This window comes from Eriocheir sinensis, chromosome 7 (assembly GCF_024679095.1).
Source record: "Eriocheir sinensis breed Jianghai 21 chromosome 7, ASM2467909v1, whole genome shotgun sequence".
NCBI classification, from domain to species: Eukaryota; Metazoa; Arthropoda; class Malacostraca; order Decapoda; family Varunidae; genus Eriocheir; species Eriocheir sinensis.
Genome location: NC_066515.1, coordinates 18,954,134 through 18,966,588, shown reverse-complemented (window position 1 = coordinate 18,966,588; position 12,455 = coordinate 18,954,134). Strand labels below are relative to the sequence as shown.

At 43.7% G+C, this 12,455-nt stretch overlaps 1 protein-coding gene across 2 annotated transcripts; it reads right to left on the bottom strand.

The window, feature by feature from the left end:
• Positions 1 to 2,803: 2,803 nt before the first annotated feature.
• On the bottom strand, positions 2,804 to 11,620 carry LOC126994152 (glutamic acid-rich protein-like). 2 transcript variants are annotated; one of them, XM_050853407.1, is made up of 3 exons: positions 11,428 to 11,620; positions 4,668 to 6,046; positions 2,804 to 4,553 (listed from the first exon to the last, which is right to left on the bottom strand). In XM_050853407.1, exons 2-3 carry the CDS (start codon positions 6,018 to 6,020, stop codon positions 2,991 to 2,993), a joined length of 2,916 nt encoding a protein of 971 aa, XP_050709364.1. In that variant the 5' UTR covers positions 6,021 to 6,046; positions 11,428 to 11,620; the 3' UTR covers positions 2,804 to 2,990. The 2 variants fall into 2 exon arrangements, with proteins under 2 accessions (XP_050709364.1, XP_050709363.1); XM_050853406.1 differs by having other exon boundaries at positions 2,804 to 6,046; positions 11,428 to 11,619.
• Between the last annotated feature and the right edge of the window lie 835 nt (positions 11,621 to 12,455).

Here is a 12,455-nt window from a genome sequence, read left to right as displayed (position 1 = left end):
TTTTCTTATCTTTTATCTTTTTCCTTTCTTAGATATGAGAGATTAAAAATGGGTCAGGTTAGGTTAGTTTAGGTTATAAGAAGAAGAAGAATTAACTGATTAGAATAGGTACACCAATGGACATTCAGACACATCAATTCTCTACCTTATCTTTTATCTTTCTCCTTTCTTGAATATGAGATTAAAGATAGGTTAGGTTAAGTTATCATAGCACTACACATCTCAACAATTTCCTCATTATCTTATCTCTAATCTTTCCTTTTCTTGAATTCTAAAGATAGTTGGACAAGTATAGATTAGGTTAGGTTAGGTTATCATAGTAATACACACCTTAACAATTTCCTCATTATCTTATCTCTAATCTTTCCTTTTCTTGAATTCTAAAGATAGTTGGACAAGTTTAAATGCTTCAGGGAGGGAAAAAAATCATATGGACCTTTTCTTAATTAATTGTTGCTTTGAAGTTTAGTCTCGTTTTGGTATTTTCTTCTTTTGTTGTCTCATTAGGAAGAATCATGAGAGAGAGGAGTGTGACCGCAAGGGAGAGAAAGTGAGGAATGACATCTCTCTCTCTCTCTCTCTCTCTCTCTCTCTCAGCATCTCTATATTAATGGTTGGAAAGTCAGGGAACGTAAGCTAAATCTCACTCCTCCCTTTCCTTCCCCTTCCATGGTCCACCCCTCTCTTCCTCCGTCCCTTCCACCCCTCTCTCCCCTTCCCTTCTCTTCCACCCCACCCTTCCCTTCCCTTCCCTTCACTACATTATCCAAGTCACCCACTGAACCACAAACCCACCCACCCACCGACTCGCCCATTTACTCAACCACCCATCCATTGACACTTCCTTTCGTGGGCGTGAGTATAATTATAAGGAAATGAGAAAGTGTGTTAGTGTTAGTAGTAGTAGTAGTAGTAGTAGTAGTAGTAGTAGTAGTAGTAGTAGTAGTATATAAGTGTACGTGATGTGTTTGCTCTTGTTGGCATCAAAAGGTTGTTACTAGTAAGATGAGAGACTTATGTAAGATATGAATATGGTCATTGTGCTCTCTCTCTCTCTCTCTCTCTCTCTCTCTCTCTCTCACACACACACACACACTTAAGAAGTCTCAACATTGACGTAATATCAATAAATCAAAACAGAACGACAAGTATTCAGTCTGGGGAGCAATAAAGGTGTCAATCTCTCTCTCTCTCTCTCTCTCTCTCAATATTCTGAAGTGGAAGACAGATTTTCGTAGTTTAGGCAAATTATTGAAGTGACTACGAACTTTGGAATGCTCTCTCTCTCTCTCTCTCAATCTTACTCAACCTGATCATGATTTATTAAAGTATTAGAAGGAGCAGCCACACGTGTTCTCCATTGTAGTAGTAGTAGTAGTAGTAGTAGTAGTAGTAGTAGTAGTAGTGTTGTTGTTGTTGTTGACGATGATGATGATGATAATGTTGTTGACGATGATGATAATGATGATTTTGTTGTTGTTGTTGATGATAATGATGATTTTGTTGTCGTTGATGATGATAATGATGATGTTGTTGTAGCACGTGGGTATAGTGAAGTAACCTCTGACACCCCCCCCCCTTTATCAAACCCCCCCCGGGGACCCCTTCGCCTCCAAGCTGACACCACACCTCCCCCCCCCCCATACACAAAGGGTTAATTTCCGCCACCCTTAACCCCTTTCTCCCCCACCACCCCTTACCTATTATTACCCCTTCCTCCCTTACCTGCCACTTCCTTTTCCTTGTTCCACCACTAAAAGAGATAACTTCCTCCACCAGTACGCTCCACTTGTCCACTTCCACCACATTACCTAACACCTCTCCTCCCGAAATTGACACCTCTTTTGATTATTTTTTAGGAGCAGCGAGTAGCGGGCTTTTTTTTATATTAGTTTCCTTTTTTGTGTGCCCTTGAGCTGTCTCCTTTGTTGTAAAAAAAAAAAAACTAACGCCTGATTTTTTTAACATTGTATTTGTCTTTAGTAACAATATTGTGGTTATATAGTTGTTCTTTTCCTCTATCCACTAATTAATCTTTATCTTCCTTCTGTGTTTCCTCCTCTTTCTCTGCTTCTGTTTCGCCCTGTTTCTCTACCTCTTCTGTGGCTTCTGTTAACGGTTCTTGGTTATCTGTTTAATTTCTGCTTCTTGTTATGGTTCATCTATTTCCACTTTTTTTTATGATTGAGCTTGTACTATCACTCTTTGAAAACCCAATACTTCTAACTCCTTCTCAAATGCAATTGGAAAGGAAAACATAACTGGCTTTTTTCATTTGTTTCGTCTTCAATGTTTCGTCCTCGGCTGCTTCCTCTGCTGCAAAGATATAAATACAACCTCTTCCACCACCTCTAACACTCTTTTTCCCACCTTTTCATTACCAGAAGTCCCTCTACCACCATCACCACCTCGCTAAACATCAGATATATTCAATTTTAGTACCCCCCCCCCCCTCTCTCTCTCTCTCAAGGATGGAGGGAAGGGAAGGCAAATGTGTCAAAACTGTGATGTCTGGGAAGGAGGTAGTGTGTGGTGAGGTTATGGAGGGGATTGAGCTAGTAGGGGAAGGGGTGTCTGAGGGGGGTGTCTTTGTATTGTGTATGGGTGATATAGGGAGGGAGAAGGAATGCGGGAGTAGACCATGGAGGAAGAATTGGTGGAGTCGACATCAGCCCACTTAAGTGAATACGCCCGAGCTGTCAATTTTACGGCCAGGTGTTGTCAGGTCAGTCTCTCTCTCTCTCTCTCTCTCTCTCTCTCTCTCTCTCTCTCTCTCTCTCTGGGGGATGAATCAATAAATAAGTACCTCATGACAAGCTTTTATTGGCACACAGAAGAAACATTACACAATATATATACGAGAACATTACTGGCCGCCATAGTAATAATAATAATAACAATAATAGTGTCTTGGAATCTGTATTTACATAGCTTCATCTCTCTCTCTCTCTCTCTCTCTCTCTCTCTCTCTCTCTCTCTCTCTCTCTCTCTTACATAACAATACATTTTTTCTTCTTTTTATTCTTCTTGTTTAATGATTCGTATGTCAACGCATCATCAGCCTTTTCTTCCTCTTCCTCTTTATCATCTTCTCCTCCTGTTGCTCCCTCTTCTGTTTTCTTCTCCTGTTTATCCTCCGTTTCTTCTTGCTTGTCTGTTTGAGCGGTCTCCGTATTCTCTGTTTGGGGAGACTTCTGTTCCGTTTCCTCTGTTGGCTTCTCCTGTTTGTCTGTGTCTGATGAGGGTGTCTGTTCGTCTGTTGGTTCGGGTTTGGTGTCTGTTGCTTGGTCCTGTTTCTCCTCAACGGGTGGCGGAGTAACTGTTTCCTGTTCTTTTACCGTTGAAGTCTCCTGTTTGTCTGTCTGAGCCTTATCTTCTGTTGTCTGTTCCTGTTTGTCAGTTTGTGATTCATGTTGGTCTGTTTCTGTTGTCAGTGGAGGTTGAGGGTCTTCTGGGTCTGTCTGTTGGTTTTTGTCTCCAGTTAACAGACCATTTTGGCTTGTCTCTGTGTCGTTAGTATCACCTTCTGTTGGCTTCTGTTTGTCGTCTTCACTCACATCTCTCTGTTGTTCTACTGTTTCACTCTTAGTTTCAGTCTTCTGTTGCTCCACGATAACTGTTTCCTTCGTTTCTGTTTCCTGTTTGAGTGTTTCTTCTTCCTGTTTCTCCGTTTCGCCCTGTTTCTCTACCTCTTCTGTGGCTTCTGTTAACGGTTTTTGGTTCTCAGTTGGTTTCTCTGCCACCTCCTGTTCGTTCACTTCCTTTTCCTTCTCTGTTACTCCTGTTGCCATCTCCTGTTCCTTCACTTTTTCCTGTTCTGTCTGTTCTTCTGTTTTCTCTGTTGCAGCTCCATCCTGTTCATCCTGTTTATTTGAGTCCTCCTTCTCCTCTTCCTGTTTCTCTTCACCTGCATCTTTATCACGTGCCCTCGTCTCTTCCTGTTCTTTATCATGCTTGTTTGCCTCCTCTTTATCCTCTTTTGCTGTGTATCTTTCTTCTTCTTCGTCTGTTTTCTTTTCCTTCTCCTTCTCGCTATCTACGTCCTTGTCTGCGTTCTCTGGTTTCTCTGCACCAATGGTCTCGTTCTCTTTTTCTCTATCCACTGACTTATCTTCATCTTCCATCTCTGTTTCTTCCTGTTTCTGTGGTTCATTTTGTTTAATTTCTTCTTCCAGTTGCTTCGTCTCCTCTTTCTCTTCTGCCTTCTCTATTTCCTCCTCTTTCTCTGTCTCTTCCTCCGTTTTCATCTCCTGTTCTTCCTTCTCTGTTTCCTCTTGTTCCTTTTCTACCTCTTTCTGTTCATCTGTGTCCTGTTTCCCTGTTTCTTCTTCCTTGTCCTGCTTCTCTGTTTCATCTTCTCTTTCCACGTTTTCCTTGTTTCCTGTATCTTGTTCCACGGCTTCTTCTTCCTTTTCAACGATTTCTTGATTTTCTGTGGCCTGTTCTTCCATGTTTCCCTGTTTCTCTGCTTCTTTGTCTTTCTCTCCCACGGTTTCCACATCCTGGTTATCCGTTTTATCTTCTTTCTCTACGATTTCTTGATTTTCTGTGGCCTGTTCTTCCATGTTTCCCTGTTTCTCTGCTTCTTTGTCTTTCTCTCCCAGGGTTTCCACATCCTGGTTATCAGTTTTATCTTCCTTCTCCACGATTTCTTGCTTTTCTGTGGCCTGTTCTTCCATGTTTCCCTGTTTCTCTGCTTCGTTATCTTCCTTTCCCGCGGTTTCCACATCCTGGTTATCCGTTTTATCTTCCTTCTCCACGATTTCTTGGTTTTTCGTCTCCTTTTTATCTGTTTCCTGTACTTCCTTCTCAGTATCCTGCTTTTCCTCTCCGTTCTCAGCCTCATCGTTCAACATATGTGCATAGAGCCAGCTGGTGCGATCCTTCCCGAAGCCAACTGATGGAGACCTGACTCTGACCTCATCCGGGGACACATCTAGCACTGGGGGAGGGCTCAGGGGAAGGGCAGGGCGTTCCTCACCATCCTCACTTTCACCATCATTCTTTCCTTCATTGTCCTCACCTTCGTTTCGGTTCTCACTTTCCTTCTTCGCGTCCTTTGATATTTCTGTTTTCATGTCGATTTCCTCTTTCGATTCAAAGCTCCGACTGTTACTGAGTTTTTCAATGTTTTCTATTTCTTCAGTTTCATGTTTTTCCTCATAGTCACTGCCGTTGGTCTGTTCCGTTAGCTGTGTGGCCTCATTGTCCTTAATTTCACTGTTAATCACTGCTACCACCTGTTCCGTTACCTGGTCGCTCTCCACTACCACCTGTGTGTCCTGACCCCCATTGCACCGACTGTGGTTCACTTCGTCTTTCACTTCCACCCTTATCACTTCTACTTCCTCTTCTTTTTCTAGCCTTGTCGGTTCTCCCTCTTTTTCCTTCACCTCACCTTTATCTGGGGTCGTGAGAACATCGTCTTTCTCTTCCATCTTTAACACTTCACCCACTTCCTCTTCGTTGTCTAACCTAATCAGTTCCTCCACCTCGTTCTCGTCTTTAGGGGCCATGACAGACTCGAGGACATGGTTACCCTCCAAAGAGACTATTATGGAAGGCGGTGCTGGGCTGTCCTCCTGTGGCTTGTGCTCAATAGATATCAGAATGTCCTCCTTGACCTTGCTTTCTACGTCCTCGTGGGTGGAGAGTCGTGAGTCGTTCTTCAGGCTGAGGCCCCCAAGAGCTGAGCAGAGGTCGTCGCTGATGTTCGAGTGATCACTGTTGTGTTGCGTGGTTCCGTCCGTGTCGTTTTCAATACCCTGGTTGCACTGACTGTCGTTTTCTAATCCCTGGTCGTTCCTCTCACTCAGGTCTCCGTCGGTCTTCCCATCTTTATCCGCCTGGTCGTCCCCTGTAACCACCTCCATCTTCCCGTGCTGTAACTCGAGGCTCTGGTCGTTCTTCAAGGCTGGCTTATCCTTCCCCAGCAGACTTGGCTCGTGCTCTGTCACTTCGTCATGTTCCTTGATCCCTCCGTCCCCATTCACGGCAGCCACAACCTCGGGGTCCTCCATGGTAAGGGGGAAGGGGAGGGACGGGCCTGGATGAAAGAAGACACACTTGATGGTAAAAAGCAAGAAGAGTTTGACACTGATACCCTGAGAAGCGATTTGCCGTGACCTTGAAATACGTTGGTAAATTGATATGCACTTAGGGTTACCTGTACATCTTCAGGTAAATTAGTGTACTTTTTCAGGTAATTAGTGTTTGATGTGCGACCGTGAAATACGTTGCTTAATTAGGTAATTGCGTTTTGTAATTACCTTCACTTCTTCAGGTATTTAAGTGGACGTAAACGGTAAATTAACGTTGTTGTTTTTCTGGTGTTTTAAAGGAAAGACACGTACGCAGGAGACATTAAAAAGAGCAAAAGATAAAGATTAAAAGTGTACTATCCTCACAAAAAGGCAGCAAAGTTGAAAGTACGTAAAACCAGGTGGACTTGATAGGCAAAATAAAAAGTTTAAAAAAATTAAAGTATGAAAAGTACAGACATTAAAGCAAAAAGAGAAGAGTAGAAGCCTTAATATCAGTAGCATTAGGAGGAGGAAGAGGCATAAGAGGAGGAAGAAGCGGAGTAATAGTCGTAGTAGTAGTAGTGTTTAATGTGCAACGAGGAGAGTTTTGTAGATTAAAATAAACAGACAAATCGTAATATTAGGAGGAAGAAGAGAAATTAGAGTAGTAATAGTCGTAGTAAATGTAGTAAAAAAAATGTTAAATGTAAGAATGTGTTTGATGTGCACTGAGACGAGTTTTGTAGAGTAATAAACAGAAAGATCGTATAGTATTAGTAGGAAGAAGAGAAATGATAGTAGTAGTAATAGTAGTAGTAGTAGTAGTAAAAAAAATGTTCAATGTAAGAATGTGTTTGATGTGCACTGAGACGAGTTTTGCAGACTTAAACAGACAGATCGTATAGTATTAGGAGGAAGAGGAATGATAGTAGTAGCAGTAGTAGTAGTAGTAGTCGTCGTAGTCGTAGTAGTAGTCGTCGTCGTCGTCGTAGTAGTCGTAGTAGTAGTAGTAGTCGTAGTAGTAGTAGTAGTCGTAGTAGTAGTAGTAGCAGTAGTCGTAGTCGTAGTAGTAGTAGTAGTAAAAAAATGTTAAATGCCAGAATCTGTTTGATGTGCACCGAGACGAATGTTGTAGACTAATAAACAGACACCACCCCATCACCCCCACGAAAAAAAAATTACTTCATGACTTACACGTGATATCTAAGCGTCTATTTTTGGTCTTCTTAATTAAGCATTCAAGCTGACGCGACCAACACCAACGCATGTTTTTATTCGTGACAAGATCCAAAGTCTTCTTAAAAATTAGCACGAATGTCTACAATTATTTTTACTATGATGATAATGAAGATGATGATGATGATAGCTGAAGTAGTAGTAATAGTAGCAATAGTGGTTTTTGTTGTTGTTGTAGTAGCATTAATAGTAGAAGCAGTAGTAGTAGTAGTAGTAGGAGAAGAGGCTGAGAAAGAGGGAGAAAAAAAGGGAGGAGAGGCTGAGAAAGAGGGAGAAAAAAAGGGAGAAGAGGCTGAGAAAGAGGGAGAAAAAAAGAAGAGGCTGAGAAAGGAGAAAAAAGGGAGAAGAGGCTGAGAGAGGGAGAAAAAAGGGAGAAGTGGCTGAGAAAGAGGGAGAAAAAAGGGAGAATAGGCTGAGAGAGGGAGAAAAAAGGGAGAAGAGACTGAGAAAGAGGGAGAAAAAAGGAAGAGGCTGAGAAAGAGGGAGAAAAAAGGGAGAATAGACTGAGAGAGGGAGAAAAAAGGGAGAAGAGACTGAGAAAGAGAAAAAAGGGAGACGGGGCTGAGAAAGAGGGAGAAAAAAGGGAGAAGAGGCTGAGAAAGAGGGAGAAAAAAGGGAGAAGAGGCTGAGAAAGAGGAAGAAAAAAAAGGAGAAGGGGCTGAGAAAGAGGGAGAAAAAAGGGAGAAGAGGCTGAGAAAGAGGGAGAAAAAAGGGAGACGGGCTGAGAAAGAGGGAGGAAAAAAGGGAGAAGAGGCTGAGAAAGAGGGAGAAAAAAGGGAGAAGAGGCTGAGAAAGAGGGAGAAAAAAGGGAGAAAAGGCTGAGAAAGAGGGAGAAAAAAAGGGAGAAGAGGCTGAGAAAGAGGGAGAAAAAAAGGAAGTGGCTGAGAAAGAGGGAGAAAAAAGGGAGCAGAGCCTGAGAAAGGAGAAAAAAGGGAGAAGAGGCTGAGAAAGAAGGAGAAAAAAAGGGAGAAAAGGCTGAGAAAGAGGGAGAAAAAAAAAGAGACTGAGAAAGAGGGAGAAAAAAAGGGAGAAGAGGCTGAGAAAGGGAGAAAAAAGGGAGAAGTGGCTGAGAAAGAGGGAGAAAAAAAGGAGAACGAGGGAGAAAAAAGGGAGAAGCTGAGAAAGAGAAATAAGGGAGAAAGAGGGAGAAAAAAGGGAGAAGCTGAGAAAAAGAAATAAGGGAGAAAGAGGGAGAAAAAAGGGAGAAGTGGCTGAGAAAGAGGGAGAAAAAAAGGAGAACGAGGGAGAAAAAAGGGAGAAGCTGAGAAAGAGAAATAAGGGAGAAAGAGGGAGAAAAAAGGGAGAAGAAGCTGAGAAAGAGAAATAAGGGAGAAAGAGGGAGAAAAAAGAGAGAAGCTGAGAAAGAGAAAAAAGGGAGAAGAGGCTGAGAAAGAGAAATAAGGGAGAAAGAGGGAGAAAAAAGAGAGAAGCTGAGAAAGAGAAAAAAGGGAGAAGAGGCTGATAAAGAGGAAGAAGAGAAGGAAGAGAATTAAAAATAGTAATCAAAATATTAATAAAAAAAGCGTAACAGCAGTAGTCATAACAACAACAAAAATAGATAAGAGGAAAAAACATAAGAAAAAAAGCATTAATAAGAAAGCAAAGATGTTACAGATGAAGATGCTGACTTAGATGAAAGAAATGAGGAAGCAAAAAAAAAAAAAATAAAGAAAGAAAACTCCCACTTCATCTTCCTTTCACTCACCATCTCCCTCCTGCTGACTCACCGCCCTGTCTCAACACCCCCCTACCACGTGACTCAACCCCCCCCACCCCCCTCGCCCCCTAGTCTCCTCCCATGTCCTCCTTTACCTTTCCAATCTCTCCTCCTCCTCCTTATCAAACAGTCCTCCCTCCTTCCTCCATTCCTTCTCCTTATCTCCTTCCTCCACCACCCAGATCTCATACCATTCCTCTTCCCTCCTCCTCCTCCCCTACCACACCCAAGCCTAATCCACCCTCCACTCATGACCACCCCATCTCCTCCTCCATCATCCCCCCCCCCCTCCGTCCACTCGAGTTCATCATCAATGCATTTATTGGCGTACTGAACGAACCCTTTTACTCCCCAAGGTCGATTTGCCGTTGTGTTTCAGTGGAGGAGTCGCCCTTACGCCTCCCTCTCCACCCCTTGACTGGGAGAGTATGAGGGGGAGAGAGGTCAAGTTGGGGTGTGAAGAAGGGAGAAGGGAGAGGAGAAGAGGAGAAAGTGGAGGGGGAGGAGAAAGGGAGGAGAGAGAAAGGAAGTGGAAGGTGAGAGAGAAGGGATAAGACATGAGGAATGTAGGAAGAGGAAAAAGAGGGAGAAGGGAGAAGAGGAGAGAGAGAAGGAAAGAAGTGGAGGAAGAGGAAAGACAATGCAAGAGAGAGGAGAGAGAAGGGAAGGAATATAGGAAGAGAAGAAAGGGGGAGGAGAGAAGAAAGAGGGTGAAAGAGAGAGGAGAGAGAAGGAAAGGAATGTAGGAAAAGAAAGAGGGTGAAAGAGGGAGGAGAGATAAAGGATAAGAGGAGGGAGAGAAGTAAAGAAGTGGAGGGAGGAGGAAGATAACGAAAGAGGGAGGAGAGAGAAAGGATAAGAGGAGGGAGAGAAGTAAAGAAGTGGAGGGAGGAGGAAGATAACGAAAGAGGGAGGAGAGAGAAAGGATAAGAGGAGGGAGAGAGGTAAAGAAGTGGAGGGAGGAGGAAGATAACGAAAGAGGGAGGGGAGGGAGACGGAATAAGATAGAAAGAATGTAGGAAAAGGAGTGAAAGAGGGAAGGAAGATGGATAAAGGGAGACAGAAGGAAAATAGGAAATGGAGGATGAGGAGAAAGATGATGAAAGATAAAAGTAGAACAAGAAAATAATGTTCGAGAGTAAACAAACAAGGGGGGAAAGGAGAGAGAGAGAGAGGAGACGATAAAGAAGGTACAGAAGAAGGAATGAGAGAGAATGGCTTTGAGGAAGAGGAAGGAGAGGAGGAAGAAGAAAATCATTACATACACAAACAGAATGAGAGAGAGAGAGAGAGAGAGAGAGAGAGAGAGAGAGAGAGAGAGAGAGAGAGAGAGAGAGAGAGAGAGAGAGAGAGAAACCTAATATGCCGTCAAGGGAATTTTAGCTGTTTTTTATCAAGCGACGAAACTCAAAACTTCGGTATAAAACAAACAGACAAACAAATACAGAGGCCAACGTGGACGTCGAGGAGACAGACAAACAGATAAACAACTAAGTAAACAAGCAAGCAAACAAATAAACAAGACCCAAGGAGTAATAATCGCTTCATTAGATGGTATTGATAAGGTCTGTTTGCTGTGTGTGTGTGTGTGTGTGTGTGAGAGAGAGAGAGAGAGAGAGAGAGAGAGAGAGAGAGTATTAATTCCACACAGCAAACCACATTCCATTACGATGACACGGCAAAAACTCATTATTATTATCATTATTATTTTTATTATTATCTTCATTATCATCAAAGTCAAGGCAGCAAATCGCTTCTCATTCACAAAAAATAAGAGTCACCGCGACATTAAAAACACTAAACCACAAAACTCAATAATAATAATAAAGCGCAAAAGTAAAGGAAAGTAAAAAGTAAAATTCCTTAAAGATGGATAAGATAGAGAGCATCACAAGACTCTTTTACTGATGCTTACTACCCCTTTCCCCCTAACCCCCCTGACCCTAACCTCCCCCCCCCCTCAAGGCCACTGGGTCGTCTTGCCACACACACACACACACACGTACACACTTTCCCATTTACTATAACTCTTTCATAACTTCTCCATGCATCCTTTTAACATCACAAACACACCATTCCTCAACTCATCACACATCACCGTATCATCTCCCATCACAGCATCACACACACACACACACACACACACACACACACACACACACCACTAAACCAAACACACACCACACAGAACTACTACACCCCAAACTACCACACACAACACAAACCCAATACTACTACTACTACTACCACTACTACACACGCACAGCATCCTCTAAAAACCACACACACAACTATGCCTTTAACCAACAAGCACACACACACACACAGTCACACACGAGAGGAGGGTTCTGTAACACAATACACACACACACACACACACACACACACACACACACATACACACACACACACACACACACACCAACATCACCACGATCACCATATACTCACAACACAACACAAGTCACAAATCCAGCGGCGTGGGTCACTATAAACGCTGGTAGCTCCAAAAAGAACCCTTCAGAACGCCCTGGGTGTGGCGACGTCTGGGGCTGATGTGAGAGTCGGGGAGTGTATGGAGCGAGTGAGGGAGAGGCACCACGCGGTTCCTTGTGGTCACAGGAGAGGAATGAGTGAGGTCTGAGAGGAGAGGCGAGAGGAGGGAGGAGCCGAGGGAGAGGGAGCAACGGGAGGGAGGGTAAGGGTTGGGTTGGGTTGGGCGCCAGACAGGACAGGGGAGTGAGATTGGACAGATGGAGATTATAAATAGACGAGAAATGCTACGCTTCGAGTTTCCATGTATTTTGAATGTTAAGTTTTGGGTTCCATGTTATTTCTATGGTTGGGGATGTTTTGTTTCTTCTTTGGTCTCTTTCCTTCTCTCTATTCTTCCTCTCCTCGTCTCAGTTTATCCCCGCCAGACGCCCCTCTCTCTCCCCCTCCCCCTCCGTTCCCTGTCCCCGATTATCCCTCTCTCCCTCCTCTCCTCTCTCTTTCTCCCTCCTCTCCTCTCTCTCTCTCTCTCCCGCGTTCTCTCTCTCTCTACCTCCCCTCATATCCCATTATCCCTCCTACCTTCCGCCCTTCTCTCACTCCCTCCCTCCCCCTCTCCTTCCCGTCGTTCTCCATTCTTCCTTTCCTGCCCCCTCCTCACCCTCACACCCTTACCACCATCACCCTCGCCACCCTACTTCACCGCCCACCATCCCTGTCCCAGCCACACCCTCCTGTTACCAACCCAGACGTTACTAGTCCTTATATGTTACGATACGTCACTGTTGCCACCACGAAGTTAAACCCATACATGGAGTTTATAGTACGCACATAGTTACCACCACCATCTCCTCCTCCTTCTACTCTTCCTCCTCCTCCTCCTCCTCCTCCTCCCCACCCACTGTTACCAACCCTAGACACGCGCCGTCTACCCCACACGACTACACAAAAAAGTAGGTCGGGGTTGACAGTGTGACCAACTAACC